Genomic DNA, 25,711 nt, shown 5'->3' on the forward strand with positions numbered 1-25,711 from the left:
TAAAAACTGACTTTCCATGTATTTAATTCTAGGAAGCTCTCGTAGACTGCTATAAACCAACAGAGGTAAGCAAATTATTCTACCTAAGTGCTGTGTTGGAATTGGTTTTTGTCAAACCAATTTGTCTGTTTTGAAAGCTAAGCTACAACAAGTGAATGCAAATTACCAGTTTCCGCCCATGAGTGCCTGTGCTCTCGCGGTGCTAGCTTTATCATTTCTAAGCCTAAACCTGTTTGGTTCAGGAAGATGTTAATGGAATGGGGTGTGCTTATGTTTTAGAGAAAATTATCTTCACAGAAAATTGTGAGGAGGTACAAATTCATTATAGAGGGAGAATATAGCTTATGACTTGATGGGTATGCATTTAAAAAATAATGCCTAAAACCAGGGCTGGAGAGATGGCTTAGCGGTTAAGAGCACTGGCTGCTTTTGCTTTTCCAGATGACCTGGGTTCAGTTCCCTGCTGCTACAACCACCTGTAGCTCCGGTTCTAAGGGATCCAGTGCCCCATTCTGACATCTGTGGGTTCTAGGCATGTACAAGGCAAAAACATGCACATTAATTACCTTTATTAGGAGAAAAATGTTATACTTTGTCTGGGTATTTCTCAAGTGGTATGTATTAGCATAAGAAACAATGGATATTGCTAATTAGACCAAAGCATTCGATGTAGAATCTAAATGATTAAAAGCAAAAACAGGGTAGATATTAAGGTTTTGATCAGTTATAAACTGTTAGACCCCCAAAAAACTTTGTTTGCTCCTATGGTATATCAGAGAAATTAGAAGACAGATCAGGTGTTTAGGAGTCACTTAACATCCAAGCAAGGGTGGTAACTCTTCTGATTTTTGAAGTAGCAAATATGGAGAAAAGATGCTTTTAGAAGTGTGTATGTCTGAGTGTGAGGTGTTTTATGATTACTTGGTTTAAGTTTGAGTTACGTATTTAAAGCCTCCAGTTTTGATTATAGCCTATGGAAATTCAAATGTTTAATTTTGTCTATTAAAAGTATATTTTTGGTGAATATAACACACATTCATACTTTTGAAAAACCTCCAAATGTTATAAGGCTGAGAAAATAAAGGTTTCTTCCCCCTCCACCTCTCTAGAGGCATTTATAGATAACACATTTGTCTATTTACTTTCACTTACTGTTATATCCATAGTTATGGATTATTGCTTTTATTCTTCATCTTTTGGCTTGAGGGGAAAATTGATAGTTTGCTTACTATTGACGTAAATCATTTTCATTTATTCCCTCAATAAGTTATATAGCCATATTTTATTAAATCAATAGTTGAAGTCTATAATTTTATGACTTAAACAAGTGTTTACTAAACCAACAGCGAACGAGGCCCATGGCTCCTTGTGTGTGTGTGCATGCGTGCGTGTGTGTGTGTGCGTGCGTGCGTGCGTGTGTGTGTGTGTGTGTGTGTGTGTGTGTGTCCCTTTGTCTCTCCTGGCCTTTGATTTAGTCTAGTCCCTGTTGCTAATTTGCTGACATTCCACTGTTTTTGTCTATCCCATAATGTTTTCCAAGTGCTTCATTCTCATCCTTCTCCCAAAACCTTCCTCTGGAACTGCTGCTGAGCGGTTTGGAGAAGCCGTTCTTGGGTTCTGCTGAGTAGCTCGATTTGAGATTTCTGTTCATTGCTGTCCTGGATTCCGTAATCCAGCACCTTACACTGCTTCTCCACCCTACCCAGCCTTCTGTCCTGGATTCCATCTTTAGCCTCCACACCCCAGTCTCCTGTGTTTCTGGAGATGATTGGAGCCTACCATCCAATAATATTTTTGCAAAGGATGTATATAGGTACATTTTTTGAATCCCTATATATGGGACATTGTATCTCAATCAATATTATGGATGATGTGGTAGAAGTCTAAGATAAAGTCACAATTAAACTCAAGTGAAAATACACTATTCTGGGATGGTGTCCTTTCTAGTGGTGAGAAGTCCAAAGCCATTTCTGCTCTTAGACCCTTGCATGTGACAGTTCTCCCCAGTGAGCTTGTGGAGCTCTTTCTATAGTTTGAAATTTCATAGTTGCTTGCTCTGGTGTGACACTGAGTCTTTTGTTGGCTCTTGAAGTTTGAACACATAACTTTCTGTGTTTCAGAAATCGTCTGTTTTGTTTTTGTTTTTTACGCATTGATTTTATTTATATCTTCCTCAACTTTCTGCATGTCAGGTTTTTCTTCTTATTTAGAATTAACTTTAGGTGGAACCTCAAAGCTCATTCCCATTTTGTTTTCCATGTGCTTTGCCTCATCCCAGCTTCTAAAACACTTCCTGGACTCTAGTTCTTCTGGTGATTTTTATTAACATCTTAAAACGTTATCTGTCTTATGTCTAACAGCCGAGATTTCTTTCTGGACTAGTTTCCCTTTTTTCCTGTTTCATGGCTCAATTTTATTCCCTTTTGCCTGTCAGGATTTTAACCAGGTGCTTTATTTTCATGCTGCTTTATGAAGGCTGGACATGCAGCGTGTGCGGGGCCTCCCATCCCCGGTGCTGAGGTAAAAAGCAATGGATCAGGCAGATGGGCAACTGCACTGTGGAGAGGCACTGATTGCTGCTGAGAGAAACCAGATTGGCAGGTGCAGGATGTCATCTCTCAAATACTCACTCCCTTTTTGTTCTGCTCCCCTCTGAGCTGGACGGCTATTTAAACGAGCAGGCTTGGACTGGCAGGTATATATTTTGATGGGCCCCACAGACAGCACCCTGAACAATCCTCTTTGTGTCCCCTTGCTTTTTGCTGTGTCTAGAGATCAAACCCTATACCTGTTCACAGCTATGCAGATAAATGAATGAGGAGGGTCCTGTTCCTGCAACAAAACTCATCTAACTCATCCCCCCCCCTTTTCTGGTGTGTGCATTTGTGCGTACCTCTTCACATAGGTGCATGCATGATGTGAGCACATGTGGATGCATGGAGGCTAGAGATCAACATTGCCTGTCATTCCCCAGGTGCTGTCCAACTCTGCCTGGTTTTGTGGTTCCTTGGTTCTTTGAGAGGGTCTACCTCCCTGACCTGGAGATTTCCATGTAGGCTAGGCTGGCTGGCCAATGAGCCCTAGGAATCCTCCATTTTCTACCTCCCGGGGCCAGCACTAACTACCATTCCTGGCTGGGGGTTGAACTTGGCTCCTCCTGCTCCTCCACAGCAAGCCCTTTGCCAGCTGAGCTATCTGTCTCCTTAGCCTCAGCCTCTGCTCACGGCGAAACGCGGTCTTTGACTACTCCCAATGGAGGGCAACCAGCTAAAGTTTCCAAGTGAACATCTCTGGATTCCCTTTTTAGCTCACGATTTAGAGGAATGGAAATACTGCTGAGTAAGGGAGTCATTCAATTCATTTATCCCAAAGGACCCTCTGGGGAAGGTGGAGTGCTTTGCCTTTTAATGTGTGCTCATATGGCACAGTTTTGGACTCTTTGGCTTTGAGAGAAGGTACTGGCTTTTACTTTCCAAAATTAAATAGCTCACACCGTGCGAACCTACACTGTCCTATTTAATCCACATAGCCATCAGTTAGAGTACAGAGGGTTTGGGTAACTTGTCTACGGTGTCAGAAGAGTGGGCCAGTCAGCCAGTATTTGACCTTGAGGTCTACCACTGCGCCTGGAGTGCTGCCATCTCATCCCGCCAGTCCTCATAGGTGCCTCCCGTGCCTTAGTGAGAGATTCAGACCCTTAAAGGATGCTATCTGAACTGAACGAGATGCTGAATAATGTAAGCACCCCCCCCCAAAACAGCCATCTCTGGAGGGGCTGCGCTTGGTCAAAGTCACTTTATATAAAATCCTATCACTTGGAAGTCTGAAATGTAAGCAAGGACTCTTTGCAGATAGAGATGGGTTTGCTTACAGCCTCATGCTGCAGAGAGAGGGTGGGTGGTGGAGAGAAGAATGGGTTTTGGGTTGAGTGTTTAGTGCTGTGTGAGTTTAAATCGCGCTCTCAGCTCTCTGAGCCTCCATTTCCTTTTTTCATAAGTGGAAGTATCGTAGCTGTCCTCTGCATTTAAGTAAGGGCTGCTTGCAGGAATGCTTTTAACAGCAGCAACAACAATACTAGCTAATTGATTAATAAGCTGGGCATCAGTCTAGTCACATCTCATGCACTGACTATTTCTATGAACATTTTAGACATTTGTTAAATCATTCATGACCTAGTATTTTACATAGGTGTCCAGAGCAACTTTAGATTCACAGCATAATATACCAGACGATATAAAGATTTCCTGCCTATACCCCCAACCGCCTCCATGACCAAGATCCCTCACCAGAGTGGCACATTTCTAGGTCCCAATGAATCTGCACTGATACATGGTAATCATCCAAGTCCACAGTCTACATCAGTGTTAACTCTTTTCTCCCTACTGTGAGTTTTGAGGAATGTTTGGCCTGTGTTTATAATTCACAGTGTCTTACAGACTAGCTTCACTCTCCCACATTCTGCCTTCCCATTCCTCCCTCCTTCCTGGAGCATGACACTGCTGTCTCCATAGATTCCTCAGTCTGTCATCTAGGTGGAGTCTTACAATATGTCATCCCACAGACTGGCATCTTCTTATCCATATGCCTCAGTCTCCTCCCTGTCTTTCCGTGGATTGGTAGCCCACTCCCATTTAGCTTTAGATGATAACCCCAGGTCTGTACATTCTGCTCACCTATTGAAGTATGTCGTGATTGCCTTCAAGGTTTGGCAATGCTGCTCTGAATATTCGTGTGCAGACTTGTAATGATAAGTTTCCATGTCTTTGGGGGTAAATTTCAATGAATGTGATAGCTGTATTGTATCTTAAGACTGTATTTGCATTTGTGGGAAACTATCAAACCCTTTTAAGGTAGCCAGATTGCTTTTCATTCTCTCCTGCCCCAAATCCTCCCCCAACACTTGGTGATGTTGGTGCTCTGGACTTTCAGCCATTCTGACAGTTTTATGTATAGTGATGTTTCATTGTTTTAATCTAATATTCCCCATGGCATATATAATCTTAAGCATCTATTTGTATATTCATTTGCTACTTATGTATTTCTTTGGGGGAAAATATGTCTAGTGAGGTCTCTGGTTTATTTAAACTGGGTTTTTTCTTGTTTTTTTTATTATTTTTGCTGTTGTTAAATTTAAGTATGTATCACATGCTTTTTATTTTATGTGCATGAATATTTTGTCTGTGTGTATTTAAGTGTATCACATGCACACAGTGGCTACAGAATCTTAAATAGGTCACTAGAGTCCCTGAAAATGGAGTTCCAGGCAGCTGTGAGCCACCATGCAGTAGTGGAAATGAGACTCGGGTCTCCTGTAATAGCAGCACGTACTCTTAACCACTGAGCTGTCTCTCCAGCTCTTGCTGTTGAATTATTAAAGTTCTTCATGGCTGGAGATATAGATTGCTGGTGGAATAGCCGTGTATCACACACAAGGAGAAAGAGTAGGAAGGGGATTGATTATTTTGGCCTCCAGGCTTTTATTAACTGGTATGTCTTTTAGAAGTCTTTTCTACCACACCACGGCTTCCTTTTTCATTCTCTTTGAAGTCTATTTTACAGAACAGAAGAGTTTATTCTAAGGAAGCCCAGCTTATCAATCTTTTCTCACATGGGTTTTGCCTTTGCTGATGCTAACACTCATCACCATGGAGAGCCATTGCTGTTTCCTTCTGTGATATCTTGTAGGAGCGTGATTGTTTTCCATCTAGGGCTGTTTGGTCGGTCTGAGTCAAACTTTGAAGAGAGAGAAGTTGTATCTGCAATATCTGCTTTTATCTTGAATGTGCATGTCCAACTGTCTCAGCCCCATTTGTGGAAAAGTTTACTCTATCAAAGATTAGTTGATTGTATTTGTGTGCTGTCTCTTCTGTGTCATAGATAGGTTTTTCTTTCTTTCACAATACCACACAGTGTCAATTACCTGAAACTTCTAGTAAGCCTTGAAGACAGATAGCATCAGCTCTGCAATGGCATTCTTCTATTGGTGCTGTCTGCAATGGCATTCTTCTATTGGTGCTGTGACAGCTGTTGTCAGTCATGTGCCTCTACACTTTTGAGTCAGCTAGCAATAACCACAAAAGCACTTATTGAGAATTTTGAGTGAGATTGCCTTTAATCTATAGGTCAAGTCAGGAAGGGTGACATTTTGACAATAGTGTATCTTCTCGCCAATGGAATTGGAATTCCTCCCTCTCTGAATTTCTTTAAACCCTATTGCTGTGATAAAACTCCCTGACAAAAACAAATTAATACCAAAAGGATTTATCTTGGTTCACAATTCAAGATGCAATTCATTATGGAAGGGACATCAAGGTGGCAAGAGCTCAAAGAGGCTGGTTATGCCATATCCACATCAAAAGTAGAGAGCAAGATAAATATCAGTGCTCACATCTCCCTCTCCATTCTTATGTGTTGCTAGACCTCACCCAGAGAATAATACTCCCCAGAGTGGGAAAGTCTTCACACCTCACTTAATCCATTCAGGATAATCTCTCACAAACATGTCCAGAGGCTAACCTAACCTAGACAATGCCTCATAGGTATGCCTATAGCTTCCTATAGGCTTGTCTCCTTGATGATTCTAGATCCTACCAAGTTGACAATTGGGACCAACCATCAGGCCTGCTATCTCAAGTTTAAGGATTCTTTCCTTACCTGTGTCCAGTCTACTCTTTAGCCACTAAAGGTTGCCTGTATTTCTTCGAGAATGTTTATTTTATCACCAGCACTTCCTCTCTATTTTCTCCTTTCTTTGTGTGCTGTCTGCCTTCTCCCCAGAGCCTTTGTACCATAGTTGCTTTAGATTCTTAGCCTGCAAAGTTCCCTATCATATCTGAATCTGATTATGATGGTCTTTAAATTGTGATCTTTGACCTGTTTCGTTTCTTGTATTTTTTCTTGATGAAATTGGGTACAGGAGACTACTGTTAATAGTCCTTGGTAATATAGGTCTGGGTGGGGAGGGAAATTCCACAGCCTAATGGTAGAGTCTGAGACTTTATCCCTTTTGTCCCTTGATTGGAGAGCTCACCAGTTCCTGTCAGTCTGCACACGCGCCTTCCCACTGCATCTTGCCTTCCATCCGCACCCCAAAATTAGCAAGCCAGCTAGAGTTGTTTTTTTTTTCATTTCCCCAAATTCCTTAGATTCTAGAAACACAAAGGAGTTTTCCTCTGATGTTCAATATGAGGACTTGGCAGAACTCACAAATGATACCACACTCAGACTAGAATCCCCCTTGCGTTTTTTATCTCTACAACAACTTGTCATTTGTGGTTGGGTCTCCTATCTGTGTGTTGTTCCCCACAGAGATTGCTGCCTGTGATTTGCTACTCCAGGTTGTAATTCTGTATATTCACCTACCAGTCTCTCCATCCACTGTGTTGGTTTTCCTGTGGTCTCTCCTCTCTTACAGACCTAAAAGGGGTTGCCGATCTTCCATTTACCTGTTGGTTTTCTGCTTTTTGGTAGGAAGGAGTGGCTGTACAGATGCCTCTCACATCAGACTGGACACAGGAAGACTCATCTAATCTTTACAACATAGTTAGGGGATGGACTCCACTATTATCAGTTAAGGAATCTGAGCCATAGAAAAGTTGCCAAAGGCCCCAAGCTTGTCTATGGACAGGTCAGAGTATGTATGAAAACCCATAAGGTAAAGTTTGGTGCACAAGAGGCCTGTAACGTGCTTGATGAATTTGAATCTATATAAAGTAACACCATATTTACATGCAAACATGCAAATTGTCCCAATTCACCCATTACATTCTTCAATTCGTAATGTCAAAAAAATTATTTTCAAAGAATCTGCTACTTCTCAGAAGTATATTGTTTTGGGCATGTCACCCTCTCTCATATCTGGCTATGGTTTCCTCCTCTCCCGCAGACTACTAAAAGGACTTTCATTTCCTTACAATGCTTTATATCCAAATTACGGCCTCCTGACATAATCTTTCTTGACTTGGGCACATGAAAACTCATAATGTAATTAGGGCCAGCTCACTGTGTAGTGAGTAGGTTGTAAGATCCGTGTTTTAAAGGTACAAGGTGAAGACTAATACATGAGGTTGCCTTGTGATCTTCACACATGTGCCACGGAACAGCAATGGCCATATTCACATACAGGAATACATTGCCACACAGTCCAAGTAGGGCCGGGATGATTCTGTTTCATGTTACTTTAGGTGGAGGAGCCAGTATGCCAACCTTCTGGTGTTTCTGGGATCAGGGGACTGATTGGGTAGCTACTACCAGCCAACTTTGAACCTCTTTCCTTATTTCTCACTCTTTTGTGTGATTTTTAAATCTTAGGATCACATAGGCGTGTCTCCATTATATTAGGGTAATGGACAGAATATGTGCTTGTATGTATAGGAGAGAGGTCTGTCCCCTCACCAAGGATGGACTGTTCCGAAAAGCGTCCACTTCTAGCTGAAGCTGCCCATGCCACTGCTCAGGGTATACACATCAGGTTCTCATTGCATGGCCTTGATGTTGTTTGCTCCCCCAGCGGTTGCGCTACAAGCTTGTCTTTGAATAATCAAAGGCTGTCAATTGCTATGCAGCCAGAGGGCCTCAGGATGATTCATCCTCAGAAGCAGTGGTGGTGAGAAGCATTTCCAGGTCCTAGTCATCCGTGGGGGTCATAGAAATGTCAGGGCTGTGCCATGGTAAATGTGCTGTGGTTTCTAAACAGAAACTGACTGGTATCTTCTGAAAGACAGCCCACCCCATTGTTCTCCCCATGCTGGCGGTAAGAAGGCAGACTCTCCTTGTTCAAGCCTGGGGCATGTCACTTTTCTGAGGGGCTTTGGTGGTGGCCTTGATTATCTCATCATGTGTGTATCAGCTGTCACATCCTTTCCTGTCTTATAAGTGGTTATTTACTTTGTGCTGATGTGGACTGATCTGTGCAGTCTTCCTAGAACAGGCTAGGGTGGAGAGATCGTCCGACAGCACAGAGAAGCTGCGTGGTTGTCTAGTGGAGGCATAGTCATTGCTTTACCACAACCTCTTTATTCATTTGCTCAACAAATGTACAGGAACTACAACTAATTCAAGGGCAGAGATGCAGCAGTGAGTAAGCAGTGCTATTCAGAAGCCGATATCTTTAGAAGGCAACTTTGGTGGGGAGTTAAATGCTCAAAATATTATCAAAATGGGAAAGAAGGATCACAGGGCCTTTACGTCAGCCCATCAGGGCTTTTCTAAGCCAGAGTGGTTGCCAGGGTGTGCCCCAACCTGGGGCAGCCACACTACTCAGCTTAACAGCTTTGAGTTCTCAGGGAGGAAACCCTGTGTTAGCCCCTGTGAGACACTTCCCATCTAGCTTCCTATGAGACTTCTTCTAAAGAGACACCAGTCTTGGGGTGCAAGAGGGACAGAGCTTGACTAATGACAAATGAGTCACTTGCCCTTCTCCCCACAGGGGGTGGCCTTAACCTTTCTGAGGAGTGGGGAGGGGGAGGAGGTGGAAGGAAGTGGGAGGAGGGAAGTGGTTGGTATGTAAAATGAATAAAAATTTTAAAACAAAAAAGAAGGAAACTCACCCTTTAAAAGGTATCACTGCACCCCTCAAGAAGATCTGCAGATAACTTCTTATATATCCCTAGTTAATAAAATGATGCTGCTGAAAGATGGATTTACCAAGAATAAAAAAGGAAAGGTATTTTCAAATAGAGACAGAACTGGACACTGTCAAAGAAAAAACAGAGTCATAAGGAACTATGTTCCAGGGCTGCAGCCATTAGTGTGACAGCCCTGAAGCTCTGTAAAGCAACAGGGCAGTGAATTCTAAAGGGTTAATCTCACTAAACATTTCGAGATACACATGAGGCTTTATCAGGTGGCCTAAAGGATCTCTCCCTGAGTCCCCTGAATGCACATTTTCATTCCTAGCCTTTTGTGTTGCTTTGTTCTGAGGTTTTACGTAGTCTAGGTTGGCCTCAAAGTCACTACATAGCTGAGGGTGACCTTGAACTTCTGATTCCCCTGCTTCCACCTGCAGAGTCCTGGGGTTACAGGAATGCACCATGCTGGGCTTGTGTGCTGCTAGGTCTCCAGGTTGCTAGGCAAGCATTGTGCCCACTAAGCTACAACCCCAGTCACCTCCTACTCTGTATGACCCGCACCTCCCTGCCCAGCGGGTGCTGGAGGGGCATTTGGACTAACATTTAAAATAAACCCATGCTCTCTCTTTTCCATGCTCCCTGCCGGCATATCTATACAGCCCATTAACACTGTCTTTACAGAGAAAAACAACCCTGAAATGTTCCCTCCTGGCATGTGGTCAGGGAACAAAAATCTGTGTTCATTTCCTGTTTAGTAAAGACTCAGCACTCTGCAAAGTTATAGAACTGTTCCCAACACCATCCTCACTGCAAGATCAATTGTAGGTTTAGGGGTGCCTTGGGCCAGCTTTGGGCTTGCTGATTGACTCACTGGAGAAGCCCACAGAATCATTGAAATCTGTTCTATTTATTGTTCTGATTCATCCGGTCAAGACAACAGAATCACAGAAGAGAAGAGAGGCAGGGAGTCAACACTGGGAACATTCTAGACACACTGCTTCTCTTCTAGTTTTCTCCTCCCAGTGGAATGGACAGTTAATTTTCTCATCAGTGATGTATGACATTTTCAGAGTAGCATCATGGGAGGCTCCTCTTCAGCTTAGGTGTCCAGAGTTTGTCTGGGGGATTGAATGTATTGACATGATTGATCACCCACATAGCTGACCTCAGTCCCCAGGTGGCACTCTGACCCAAGACCCCCATTTAAAATCACCTTATTAGATCATTTTGGCCTAAAGTAAACAAAAAGACTTCATTGAGGAAGACATCCCAAGGGAGGGGACCTTTCAGGGGGTGAGGGCAAAGGGCAGACCTGTTCTCTGCCACATATTCCTAGATCCTGTGTGTGGTGGTTTGAAAGAAAATGGCCCCCAGAGGGAGTGACACTATTAGGAGGTGTGGCTTTGTTGCAGTAGGTGTGGCCTTGCTGGAGGAAGTGTGTCACTGTGGAGGGGGACTTTGGATCTCATACATGCTCAAGTCACACACCACTATCACAGTCTATTTCCTGTTGCCTGCAAATAAGCCTGTATCAGCTGTTTCTCCAGCACCATGTCTGCCTGCATGCCGCCATGCTTCTCACCACGATGCTAATGGACTAAAACTCTGAACTGTAAACCAACCCCAATTAAATGCTTTCCTTTATAAGAGTTGCCACAGTCATGGTGTCTCTTCACAGCAATAGAAGCCCTAACTATAGCTATAGGCACCAGGTGAGTACAGAGAAGTGACAGGGTGAGGACAATGACGACGACGACGACGATGATGATGATGACGGCGATGATGATGATGATGATGATGACGACGACGATGATGATGACGATGACGATGATGATGATGATGATGATGATGATGATGACGATGACGATGACGACGACGATGATGATGATGATGACGACGATGATGATGATGATGATGATGATGACGATGACGATGACGACGACGATGATGATGATGACGACGATGACGATGATGACGATGATGATGATGATGACGATGACGATGATGACGATGATGATGACGACGACGATGACGATGACGATGATGACGATGATGATGACGACGACGATGACGATGACGACGACGATGATGATGACGATGATGACGACGATGATGACGACGACGACGACGATGACGATGATGACGACGACGATGACGATGACGATGATGATGACGATGATGATGACGATGATGATGATGATGGCGACGATGACGATGATGATGACGATGGCGATGATGATGACGATGACGATGACGATGACGATGACGATGATGATGACGGCGACGACGACGACGATGACGATGACGATGATGATGATGATGGCGATGATGACGATGACGGCGACAGCAGTAACAAAAGGAAAGAGTAGGTGTTTTCACTGGAAGAGCCACCCATATCTTGCTTTTGGATGCTCGCCACCCACAGTTAATGACGTTATTTTTCTGAAACACGGTCTTTATTTTATGAAACACAGTCTTTCTTTGCTCTGTGAGCTGGGGGCCCTTCTAGAGTGAGACCAGCACTCTTCCTCTGAGCCATGTCTGCAGCCCTACAGCACAGCCTGTAAACAGCAGCGGGCTCAGTTGACATTTTCTAATGATTCATAGTGACTTTATGGACTCTTCCACTTATCAAACTCTTAAACACAGTCCCACTTCCCTCTGGGTGTTTAGAATTTTATGGGCACAAATAAATAGGAATTAAAGACTGTTGAACACGTGGCATTTTAGATTTCTATATCTTTGGTAAAGAGGGTCAGGATAAAAAGAGAGTAGGTATTTGAAGGCCCCACTGGCTTCATTTTGTGACCTAGATTCCCTCCTGTGCTGTGGTGATTAGTCCACGCTTGGTGACACATCACAGGAAAGCCATTTCAGAGAGAACCCCCACCCCCAGGATTGTGTAAACTGAACCCTTTCTTAAAACAGCGGTATGGCTCTATAGGATTTGTGCTGGGCCCTGCGCTATAGAAGCAGACTTACCCTCCGATCATTGTCCTTGATAAGCAGCCCCTGTAAGCCACTTACACCCCTTCTTATTTACCCTTAAAGGAATCTCTAACCCTCCCTAGGGGGACACATTCTAGTTTCCATGGGAATCTGTGCTTCCTAAATTACAGTTCTGGGACCCCAGGTAAATGCCTGTTTGCTTCACGGACCACCTGAGCAAATATTAAGACATGGCAGATATTCTTGTGGTGAAATTACTTAAGTCTCTTTAATGATTAGAAGGTAGAAGATTATAATTTCATTTGTCTTTTTTTTTCTGTCCTGTTTATTGCTTTCCATGGCTGGATTATTTATGTGGACTTTACTTTATGTTGCTTGAATTGTGCATGCAAAAATTCCAAGAAACCCATTAGTAATCGAAGAGGGTTACACATCCTAAGGTTGAAAGTGCAGAGTGCTGTGAGCTCCTTTCGTGGTATTCAAACACAGGTGGACCTCAGGTTAAAAAAAAAATCCATCTAGGAGCAGTGGTTGAATCTCTTAGATTAAGGGGCCGCCCTCACAGCAAAATGAATTTACCTTTAAAGGCAGATAGTCCAGAAATCAAGCAGACAATATAGTTCTGTGGTTTCAAGTTAAAAGAGAGAAATCAAAACCAAGCCATGGTTAAGGCCTTTGGGAATGTACATTGGCAGAAGTCATTGTGACAGAAGCCACAACAGATCTTACCTTAAGCCTTTTTTAAATAATGAAATTCGGATCAATTCTGGTGTGCCCTGCTAGCACAGGGATAAACTAGTAATTCCCCCTCCCCCCAGAGGATGTGAGCACTCACCCAGTGATGAGAGAGACAGAAGGGACCTTGCTATGGGGCTCTGATGGTTGGGAGTATATCCCAGCATCCCCTGGGCTGAACACATCTGGAAGTAGGGCTCTGCCATGGTGATTTGCTGTTTCTTGACTGGTATCCTGGCAGTAAAATTTTGAAGTTTTTTTTGTTGTTGTTGTTTGTTTGTTTTATAATGCCTAGCTGGTTCTCTGCGACCAGGTTCTGTTGTTTTGAATACTTTTCAGGTGTTGCCATCACTTGTCCAAAGAGGCATGGCCCAGCCTTCTATTTTCTCACTTGTCTAAACTTTGGTGAATTGGGGAATTCTTTTTTTTTTTTTAATTTTATTTTCCAGTTTAAATTTAGATAAGAAACAAGGTTGCTTCACAAGTCAGTTCCAGGTCCCTCTCCCATTCCCTCCCTTCCTCCCGTGCCCTCCCCCCCGTTATCCCCTCATTTCTCCAGGGAGGGTGAGGCCCTCCATGGGGGTGTGCATAGTGTGTCATTTCAAATAGGGCAGGGCCTAGACCCTTCCCCAAGAGTTCAGGGTGAGAGTGCACCTCACATTGTTCTATTGGAGTCCAAGGTCCGTGTGTATACTTGGGATGGGTACTGATCTGCTGCCCAAGGCTCAATAGATTCCCTAGGCCTCTTCACTGACACCCAGATTCAGGGGGTCTTGATCAGTCCCATGCTGGCTTCCCAGGCTAATGCCTGGGATTCAAGAGTTAACCTTTGTCTGGTCAGCTGTTTCTGGGGGTTAAACCAGCCCAGTCTTAATCCCTTTGATCATCAGTCCTCCCTCTCTGTTACTGGCTTTCTTGAGTTCAGCTCAGTACTTAACCAAGGGAGTCTGCCTCTTCTTCGATCAGCCACTAAATAAAGTTTCTGTTTCCCAGACTCTCTGGCCATAGGATTGTAGGCTGGCACTTTGGGGAATTCTTCTTCCCTTCACCTGTTCACACATTGCCTGATTCTTAGCTATAATTTTAGTTAATTTTCTGTTGTTCTGATGAGCGTCATGACCAACAACAATATGACCACACCAATCGCTTATCAAGAAAACGACCCAAGCTCTTGCCTAAGGAACAATCTGATGGAAGCGTTGTCTCCATTCTCTCTTCCAGACAACTCTAGTTTTCACCAAGTTGATGAAAAACTAGTTAGCACAAGCTTACACATGAAGCCAGTTCTGGTGAACCCCTGGAATTCCAGTACTCGAGAGACTAAGGCTGGAGATGGTTAAATTTAAGTCTAGCTTGGGATACATAAAACAAAGCAAAAGCAAACAAACAAAATCCCAAAGAAACTCTTAGACTTCCAGTAAGTTGACAGTGAACCTGAGCGAGGGGTGGGTGACTCCTGTCAATATGCAGTTTGGGGGCAGTGGCTGTTCTTGTGAGCAGAGAGGGGAGGGCCCAGAGCCATATGGGCACGGGCAGGATTGGTGTCCCTGTGTGTCTCATCCTTAAGAACTCTCGTCCGTTCTCCATCTCTGCTGTCAGCCCTGCACTCTGCTTCAGCAGTAGGTGGTATTTTCTAGAGAAACAGGTTGAACATCCACAGTTCTTCCGGGCACACTGTCAAAGCTTGCCTCACTGGCACAGTTACTGTGGCGGGTGACACCATTCTCTGGGGAGTGGCCTTTTAGAGTCCTTATATTGGGAAATATTGCTAATTAAAGAATTGGTACTGTTTCGTATCTATTCATTGTATTTCTTTCTAAGTGGCTCAGGATGTGGGAAAGGATGACCCAAGTGTAGTTTATTTACAGAGCAGAGATTTGTTCCTTTCCTACTTTCCAGGGACCCATCTTCTTTGAAGAAGTATGCTGTCACCAGTGAGTGAAACAGAATAATTACTTTGAATGGCCGAGGAAGGTCCTCAGACACCTGGCTATGGTGATAATTACAAAGCATGTAACCATCTGCTGCCCCCTGGCACAGGCTGGGGCAGGCATGCATGTGGGCAGCGGGGGTGGGTGCTGAAAGCCAAAGGGCCCGGAAGGGATAAGGAGAATGGACTGAGCAGACATGGTGCAGACTCTGGAGCTGGAAAGAGCCTTCTGTTCTTGGGGAGCTGCTGGGGCCCCTCAGAACCTGTGTTGACTTCTCAGCAGCCTAGAGATCTGGTGATGGCATGCTTTGAGAGTTAACTTCCCAAGCTCCTGGGAAAGCTAAGCTTTCCATGGTGTGTTGATTCTCCTCTCCTCCCCAGCCCTCTGCCCTCACTCCCCCAGACTCCTGGCTTATCCAGGCTTAAAGAAATACTCCTGAGAGCCTTCAGAGTTCCTTGGATACTTCCTATGGTTTTCTCCCTAATGGACATCAAAGACCTTAGTGCTGCCCACCCCCCAAAAATATGTATTTTCATTTTATATGTGTGAGTGTTTTGCTTGCTTATGTATATGTATAACACATGCATTCCTGGTGCCAGCAGAGGTCAGAAGACAGTGCTGGATGCCCTGGAACTGGAGTTACAGGCAGTTATGAGCTGACATGTGGGTGCTGGGTACCAAGCCTAGGTCCTCTGTAAGAGCAGCAAACACTCTTAACTGTAGAGTCATGTCTCTAACTCTCCAAAGTCCTTTCTTTACTCCCAGGCCATGCTATATGCCTTCACTCATTCCTTCAGGTAATTCTCTACAGATCTTTACTGGGCTTCTCCTAATATCTTGTCTTGACCAAACAGCAGCGGAGAACCAAGATGTTATGACCACACAGGGGTGACAAGTATACACATAGATTATTTTTGTGTTCTCTTTCAATTTATAATAATATTGCAAGTTTCATTTTTTTGAAACCTTGCTTATTTTGCCTGCCAATGGTATTAAAAATTGTATTAATTATTAATACAATGGGATATATAATTTGTTCATTCATCCTCATAGTCTTTTACTATATAACATTCTTTTCAAAAAACTATTTCTGTTTGTTATTATTAGTGTTTTGGGGGGTGTACATGTGTGCCAGGACACTCATGCTGAAGTCAGAGGACAGCCTCCAGGAGCTGGTTCTTGATATGTTTATCGGATTATTCTTTATCAATAAAAACTCAGGAGTTGGGTGTCAGGGTAAAAACCTGAATGGCCAGAGAAGTGGCAAAGAAGTGATCAGTGACCTCCTATCTCTGTTGTTCCTCCATCCAAAAAGACCAAGACCCTCTCTAAACTCCGCCATACTAATTCCAGTTTCTCTGTCTATCTAAAACCTCTGTGTATAATTTTTGTTAGTTAATAGCTAGCTCCACCCTCTGAATCAAAGCAAACTTTATTGTCAGAATGCTATCAAAATATCATATAGCAGGTTCTCTCCCTCACCTTGTTGAAGCAAGGTTTCTCTTGATTTTGCCGCAATGCATGTTTTAGACTGGCTAGCCTACAAGTGTCTGTTTCTCTTGTCTCTGCCTCTCATTTCACTGTAAGATTGTCAGGACCACAGATTAACATCACTGGATCCAGCCTTTTTTATATGGAGGATCTAGGGCTCAAACTCCGGTCACAGTCTTGCTCAACAAATGCTTTTATCCGTCAAGTAATCTGGCTGGCCCTGGATAGCATTCTTTTTTTTCTCATTTATTTGCCGTGTGTGCCTTCATGTTTATGTGGAAGCCAGAGGAGTGCTTCAAAAGTCACTTTTCTCCATATGCCACTACTATAGTCATCCATTCTCTACTGCTAATTGTTTGTGTTGTGTTCAGCCTCTAATTATTTTGGAACAATAATATTACTATTGAGCTATTGTCTAGTGTACAAGAATGTCTTCAAGGAATATAGGGGGGATGGCTTTCGCCTTGGCGTTTTGGCTGGCTCCATGCTCCACACCAATAATTGTAAGGATTTTCTTCACCCTCATAATTACAACACTTAAATTTATTAAAATTTTAAGATTTCTCCAGTCTGATGAGATCTCGTTGTTTCGGTAGATTGTTCATGACTGCTGGCTAGTAAGACTGAACCTTTTGTGTGTGGGGCCAGTATGCTTAACTAGCATTATGTCTATGTTCATGTGCGTGTGTTTCTTCAGAAATTTCCATTTTAAAGTTGTTGTCCATGTTTCTTTTGAGTGTTGGCATTTTCATTATCTATTCTTAAAGAATTCTTTATATATGTGAATATCCAGGAAGGCAATTCAGACTAGAGTTTTATAAATTTTAAGTTCTAATGTCAAGTTCATCAGTGGCATCTTTCTTGATGGGCAATGTTTTGAAAGCTTATCTAAGAAGTTGTTTATGGGGCTGGAGAGATGGTCCAGTGATTAAGCCCATTTCCTGCTCTTGCAGAGGACCTGGGTTCAGTTCCCAGCACCCATACAGGGCAACACACACTTATCTATAACTGCAACTCAGGGGAATTTGGCCTCCATGGACATCTGAACTCACATACCCACACCCCACACCACACACATGATTAAAAGTACTAAGCATAAAATATTTTTAAATGAAACTGTTTACTGCCTTGGTTGTTTTAAATATAGTCTTATTTCATTTTAAGCATTAATTTTTATGTATTAATTTTAACCACGCATTCAAAATCCACTTCAATTTATCTGCCTGTGGAGTGTAAGGTAGGGATCTAATTTGACATCTTGCTGTATTTGATCTAATTTGACATCTTGCTGTGCTATCCTGTGCTGTTCCTAGCCCCTGCTGTTCTGTAGTGCCTTTCTGGAGGGCACCACATTTCCCTGCACATAGGACCCACTTTGGGCTGCCTGCTGCTGGGAAGAGGCAATGGACAGAACTGGCAGACAGGTTCATATTCCGAGTACGAAACCCAGAGTCCCCCTGAGGATACAATATTTTTCTTATCTTTCATCCTTTTTCTGCCACCATGAACAGACTGCTTTTCATGGCATGTGTATCATAAGCAGTTTTGTTTGTAATTAGACTGAAATCCCTTGACTGCTTAATAGAAGCAATTTCTCATCCTAGGCAGAGACAGGGTTACCCCAACCAACCACCAGGTGGTGACTCCAGGATCCTTATGTCTTCACATCAGCATGGCGTTTGAATCCTGGTCTGATGACTCAGTAGTTGCCTGACATCAAGAAAGCCTCTAGAGCAGTGGTTCTCAATCTTTCCAATACTGCAGCCCTCTAATACACTTCCTCATGCTGTGGTGACCCCAACCATAAAATTATTTTGTAGCTACTTCCTAACTGTAATTTTGTTACAGTTTTCCATTGTAATATAAATATCTGATATGTGGGATATCTGTTTTGTGACATCTGTGAAAGGGTATTTTGACTCCCCAGATGGTTGAGACCCTCAGTTGGGATATGCTATTCTAAATTGACATCCTGTCTTCTGACACGCTGGTACTGATTAAATCAGACAGTACTTGACATGTCTGGTGAACCTGGCACGGGGACCAGGCTTCTTAAGCTTTTTCTACTTGTACTTTCTACTTTCACCTGAGACATTTTTACATACCCATCATTACTATGACTTACTAATAATAAGTCAAATTTATTTAAAAAAATAGTCCTTATACCCATGACCTAGCATTTGTAAATGATTAAAGGGATTTGCATATGAATGAGACCAATGTGCTTTTTATCTAACACAATCCAATCCGAAGATTAATTTGGTGCTTTCACGTTGAAGAATGACAGTAGAGGAATATAAAAAAGTCTTTGTTTTTCAAAATTAAACCATTGTGTTCTACAGGAGCAGAAAACTCTGTGCAGTGAAACCAGTGCAGTTTGTAACATAAAGAAGCCACAAATCTGAGCCAACAAACCCACCAAGGCTACACAGGAATAGCCTATCTCAAAACAAAACAAGCAAACAACCCCACATCTGTGCCAAGGCGCTTCAGGGAGCATTGGCAGTGTGTGGTGTAAGCACACATATGCATAGCACACATATGCACAGTGCAAAACGTCAACGTTTTCTGATCCTAACCAAGGCTGTGGTGGAGCAGTGGTCTGCAACACAGGCAAACCCTGCCGCAAGTCCCTCGGCTCCATCCCGTGTTGATGATGAAGCTTTGGTCCCTGTGAGTTCAGAAACGCTTCAGGGCTACTCACCTCTCACAATCCCCACATTCATTTAAGTGGCCCCACAAGGGACTGCAGCCCACAGTTTAAGCAGCATTGACCTGGAAGATGCCCAGTGAGTTGTGATGTGAATCTGAACCCTAGACAGGCTCTGAGTGCCAAAGGGATGCGGCACGATGCCAAGCAAAGTGCACACACCACGAAAAAGAGAAGGCTTTGAATGAGCTAAAATATCTAAGACTAAATGTGAGGTATCCTTTGATGCGGAGGTAGTCACTAGCACTGAGCCGGAGGGGCAGGTGGGCCCAAGGTCATTTAGAAAAATGTTCATTGAACACGAATAGTTTTTCTTGTTGTTGTTGTTCTAAAAGAAGCTAGTCAGCCAAAATGTGACATTCCCAGGCTCAGATTCCCAGCTGGAGGTGGGTGGTGGTGGTGGTGGTGGTGGTGGTGGTGTGCGTGCGTGCGTGCGTGCGTGCGTGCGTGTGTGTGTGTGTGTGTGTGTGTGTGTGTGTGTGTGTGTGTGTATGAGAGGGAGGGGAGGGGGAGTGGGAGACATGCCTGTGTCTATGTGTGGTTTGGATTGTACTGGGGTGGTGACTGTTGAGAGATGCCACTGAAGGAATGTTTCCATATTCACTTCAAATTCTTCATGAAAAACAACAAACACACTCACTTGTAACCCCTCCACGGGGTTGCTTACAGGATGCAAAGGAAGCTGTGTCATTGAAATCCCCCTTGACAGTGACAGCCCAGGAGAGCTGTGTCCTGGAGTGCCCAACATAGCTCTGAGGGGACAGCTGGTGGGCAAGTCTTCCCTGTCTGGCTACTGTCATTGCTTATGTGACCTTGGGACAGGATCTTGTGACTCTGGGAACTTCTTCCAGAACCTGGTACTTCACCTGAGGTCCTCTGCCCCTTCAAGAGGGGATGCTCCAAGCTGGAGGACTCAGCCACGCAAGAGTGCATAACCTTTGAACCCAGCCAGCTATTCCTGGATGAGGCTCACCTCTCCTGGCTGAGTAATTGCACCATTTATTGCTGAGTGCATACAGAGCGACTCCTTTCTTCTACAGTAAACCCACTGTGGCTTTTGGAGGCATCCACTTCAAAGGGTCCCGTGATTGCAGCTAGGAATCTTTACCTTCTGTTCTCTGCTTCTTGGGCCTCAACTCACGGTCCAGTCTTCAGCACCCTGGGCTCCCACCTAGTTAAAAGTGGCAAAAAGGTGTTTCCCGCAGCTGCAGTTTGCCCTGCCCTCTCCAGCTGGCCCTTAGACACAGGGAGCAGCTGGAGGACCATTCTCCGGTGGTGCCAGGTGGTACTTTGAGAACATTTGAGTAAAACCTGCTGAAGCAGCTAGAAATAAAATACACAATTCATCTTGAGATGGGGCTCTGAGAAAAATGTGTGTCTCTTAAAAATTGTGTCAGCTGTGTCAGTTAGTCCAAACAGTCTTTCAATGGTTAGGAAATGAGAATGGTCAGATCTTAAAAACTACTAGGAGATGGCCAGCTTAAACAAGCTTCTTAAAGAAGTGGCTATAGGACAGACCCTTACTCCAAAGCAATATCTCTCTCCCTCCCTTCTCCTCCCCTCCATATGTATGTATGTCTTACAATGTAGCCTGGCTGGCTGAAATTCATTATGTAGATATGTAGTCCAGGCTGGGGTTGAATCCATACAGATCTACCTCTTTCTATCTCCCAAGTGCTGATGTCAAGGCATGCACCACCACACCCCAGAGTTATCATTCTTGATTCTACATCCCCTAAACTCGCCAAGCATCTCCTCTCTTAGAAACTCTTAGGCCCATGACCGTCTTTTGCCCTGTCACCAGAGAGTCTAAGTAGAAGATCCAGGTGCTGGCTGGCATGAGTTGTCCCTCTGCCAGCGGGTACACAGACACACTTAGCAGTGCACCTCATGCACTGCTCATAAGTTTGATGGACTTATTTGTATATCTTCCTCCCCCCCTCCTCCCCCCCCCCCCGCTGGCCTAGGAGCCCCTGGAATACAGGATTTCCAACCACATCTACTAGATAGCTCCAGTACTCAGAACAGAGTCTGCCATGGTGTCCACTTAGGGCCAAGTACAGGCTTAGCCCATATTTGTTCAATTCAGATGGCATCAACGGTCTTGCATTCAAATATTTGCCTTCTGACTTCAGACGGGTAACGTGTACTCCAGTAGAATATCAATCTTATTTCTTGTATGCAGCCCACCCAGGGCTAGATCCTAGTTCAGAATCCACACCCACCAGAGAGCCCCCCATCCATCATCATCACTCATCTGTGTCACCAGGGAATGAAAGCCCCCCAAAGAATGCATTGCCCCTTTTGACTATTGCAAAACCCACATCCTTTGTGGGTCGGGCATTGCCTTGAATGGCCTTTCACTTTCCTATGGGAATCCTTGCAGTGGAAGCAACTTGCACCCATCCTTTCTGTATGCATATTCAGTGCATGGGGCTTGGGAGAGAGGAAGCCATATAAAGGCAGTGGTGAGTTGTAGGGCTTAGAAGCAGCCTGCATTTTTTTTAAAGTAAAAGGTGCACAGGACAGTAGCCAGTATAGATATGTTCTGAACCATAAAGCAAATCTCACGTTGGCAGGGATTCAAGTATGACAAATATGTTCTTTGACAAAAGTGGAGTTAGTTATGAGTCAGTAGTGGAAATGCCTGGAAAGCCCTCCAATATAGGGGAACCAAACAGCACATTTCTAAATTACTCACACCACAAGAGGGAAATGAGAAGATATTTTGAATTGAATGAAAATAAAGTCCATTGACTCAAAATGCTGTTCAAGCTGTGCTTAGCGGGGAATTAAACGTCACTAAAGGTCTTTGCTAGAACATGCCTTAAGTCAGTCTCAAGTTGTGGCTCAGTTGGTAGAGGGTTTGCCTAGCATGCATGAAGCCCTGGGTTTGATCCCCAATACCATATGAACTGGGTGTGGTGTCCTTTGCCTGTCATCCCAGCACTAGGGGTGTGGAAGCAGGAGGCTCAGGAGTTCAAGGTCATCCTCAGCTACCCAGTTTGGGTTACATAAGACTCTGCCTTAAAAACAAAAACAAAGATAAAAATCTAATTATTAATAGATAATATGATTTTCTCTAAGCTTATCTAGTCTCCAGGCACATGGATGCAGCCTTGAAAGAACCGATTAGTGGAGAAGGTGTGCCAAAAACCAAGTAGAAGGTTTGCCTTTCTAAAAAACCAAGACACCAAGACAGTAGAACCCAGACCCCTGTGGTCACAGATGCCCCAAACTGGCAAGTATTTGGACACAGCAATCACCCCTCAAAATCTAAACATCACTCCTTTGGGGAAGCGTTAACCCACACATTCCACCCCCCATTACCCAGTCATATAAAATAAATGTACATACTCTTTTCCCTCCCTGATTTTTGTCACTATATCTTTCAAATTGTAAATAAGTGGCAATGCACCCATTTGAGAATTAAAGTTGATGAACGTTAATGGGAAGTTTCTATGTTTCACGCCTAGCTGGGAAACATGAACAAAGGTGCCCCTGGGATCCTGTGTGAAACTGCAATGTGAAATCTGTGTGCAATTGTAAAAGTTAAAGGAGGCATGGAAATGGGGCTTCACCCTCTATTTAGAGTTAGACTAAGTCGTGGGGGAGGGTCCTTTTAAACTCCATGGAGGCAGAACAAGAGAGCCATGGGGTTGTAGGAAATGAAGCATGAGTGTGTGGCATAGAGTCTGGTGTGCTGTTTGAAAAGGGCTGTGGGGTGGGCCAGCAGGGACTTCCTGGAATAGCGTGGGCTGAGTATAAACTCAAGCTTATTCTAGAATTCTTAAGGTAATTTAAAGGACCTATAATGGCTAAAGCCATTTGGAGAAAAGTCACCAAATCTGGCATAATGACATTACCTAATATCATCAGGACTTACAGATTGTATTTGCAGAGACAATGTGATATCATTATAAAGATGGACAAATAGATTTAGCTCTTCCGCAACTAACTTATGCCAAAGAAATACACATAGTTTATTCAAAGACTTACATATGTGTTTTAAGCAATCTTATTTGTAACAGTTCCACACCAGAAACAAAATAGATTTTCATCAGCGGGTAAATGGATAAACCAGTTGTGGTACATCTATAAAACAGAATATTACTTGGCAATCAAAAGGAAGGAACTCTTAGTATATACCACAATATAGCTAGATTCCCAAAATAGGCTGACTGAAAGAAGGTAAATAAAAGATCATACAGTATTAGAATTCCAATCATATGATATTCTAGTAAATGAAAACTAACATATAGGCAGAAAAGGAAGCTGTGTTTCCCTGGAAATGGGAGAAGTAAGGGATTAATACAATTCCTTATGTTGTGGTGATTCCCAACCATAAAATTATTTTTGTTGCTACTTCATAACTGTAATTTGCTACTGTTATGAATTATAAATATTTTTGGAGATAGAGGTTTGCCATAGGGAGCTGAGTGAAAATCATTGGTCTAATATTATACTTGTGGTAGCTGTACACTTTAATGTATTTAGCTTATAGCTTGTTGATTAAACCTTGATAAAGCTGGGTTGGGTTTGTGTTTGTTTGTTTGTTTTTGAGACAGGGTTTCTCTGTGTAGCTTTGTAGACCAGGCTGGCCTTGAACTCACAGAGATTTGCCTGGCTCTGCCTCCTGAGTGCCGGGATTAAAGGCATGCACCACCACCACCCCGTGAGGATGATTACTGAAGGATACAGACTTCAATTGCACCATTGTTTATAATTTGGAAAAGCCAGAAGCACCCAGGCATCTAGTGCTGGCCAATTTAGTCGTGATAGTGCCCATAAACAGGCTGTGTAGCAGGAACATTTTGCTTGACATATTGTCGGGTAGATGACAAGGATCACTCAGTGTGATCTAAATAGCTAAAATCAATGTTCATGGCACCAAACCTGTTACTTGTGATTAATTCTAAAGAGTATACCATTGCTGGTTTGTATTTTTCAAATACTTACGTAAACACACATGTTAGTTTTATTCTAGAAAAGACTATTAAAAATCAAATTGTGGTGTTGGTAGGCAAAGTATCACATGCTAAAGCTTATGGGTTGGGGCCAGAGAACAGTGCAGGGCTCATAGAGCCTGGGTGGGCCTGGGTGTTTATTCTGTAGGGTGCAGCTGGCAGGAGGAGACTGCCAGAGAGCCAGTTTTTGGAAGGTCTCTGCATAATTAAACCATGATCCTTCAATAAGATCAGTTTATCTGTGTCTGTTCTCAGTTGGCCCTAGTATGACACTTGATTCTAACCTTTTCTCACTGGCCAGGAAGTCAAGCTGGCTACTAACTTTGTCTTTGTAAATACAAAATAGGAAAAGGAGACAATTATTTCTTAACACATGCGACTTTCATGGCAGCTGAACATTACGATAGCCTCGGTGCTGAGGTCTTTGGTTTCTGGTCCACCAGGAAATCACTGGGACTGGGGCTATGGCTCAGTTTGTGGGGTACTTGCCTAACAGGCACGAAGCCTTGGGTTTCATCCAACTCCACACAACCCAGTCATGGATGCAAAGAGATCGAGAGAAACCACTTTAGTGAGTCTCCCTAGCCTTTCCTTGTAAGTAAATTGAGATTAGAATAGAAAGCAGAATCATATACACAGCAGGAATTTATCCTGTGAGTTTAAATGCAGGTGTATGTAAGCACTGAACTGTAACATCCAATGTTATTTCAGTTGTGTTTGTTTGTATAGGTTACAGAAGAAAGAATAAATCTCAGAGTTTCTTCATATGCCCTAGAGCAGGGCTTCTAAAACTTTCTCTACTAGCAGTACCTTTTCACATAAGAATTTCTCTGTAATTAATATATTTGTACTTATTCTTTGGTAACTTCATACATGCCCGCAATGTATTTGACTTAGAAAAATGTATAACAACTCTAGTATATAGGTATTTAAAGGAGGAAGACAAGCAAAATACTCACTGACAATAAATTATCAAGACATTTATAAATTATAAGGAAATTTATTTTGAAATGATTTTGTCATACATATAGTTTTACCATTTATTAAAATAACCATTTTTTTATTCTAACAATGTACTTTTTTACATAAAGAGGTAAACATGGTTGAAATATTTGAAACTTCAGGATATAGAGCATTTCGGGATTTTTTTTCCCTGAACTGGTTGTTATAGTCCGGTAGTTTCCAACCTTCCTAACTCTGTGATCCTTTAATACAGTTCCTTATGTTGTGGTGACCCCAGCCATAACATTATTTTTATTGCTGTTTCATAACTGAACTCTTGCTACTGTTGTGACTCATAATGTAAATAATTGTGTTTACTGATGGCCCCTGTGAAAGGGTCATTCAACATCCAAAGGG

At 43.1% G+C, this 25,711-nt stretch overlaps 1 protein-coding gene across 1 annotated transcript in view; it reads left to right on the forward strand.

Annotated features, from left to right (window-relative positions):
• The window catches only part of Ppp1r14c (protein phosphatase 1 regulatory inhibitor subunit 14C), a 78,061-nt gene that overhangs the window by 49,708 nt on the left and 2,642 nt on the right, over positions 1 to 25,711 (forward strand). The window contains exon 3 of the mRNA XM_005065882.4: positions 33 to 65. Within this exon, the coding sequence (XP_005065939.1) occupies positions 33 to 65 (33 nt within the window). The remainder of the gene's footprint in view (positions 1 to 32; positions 66 to 25,711) is intronic.

This window comes from Mesocricetus auratus, unplaced genomic scaffold (genome assembly GCF_017639785.1).
Source record: "Mesocricetus auratus isolate SY011 unplaced genomic scaffold, BCM_Maur_2.0 Super-Scaffold_100018, whole genome shotgun sequence".
In the NCBI taxonomy this organism is placed as follows: Eukaryota; Metazoa; Chordata; class Mammalia; order Rodentia; family Cricetidae; genus Mesocricetus; species Mesocricetus auratus.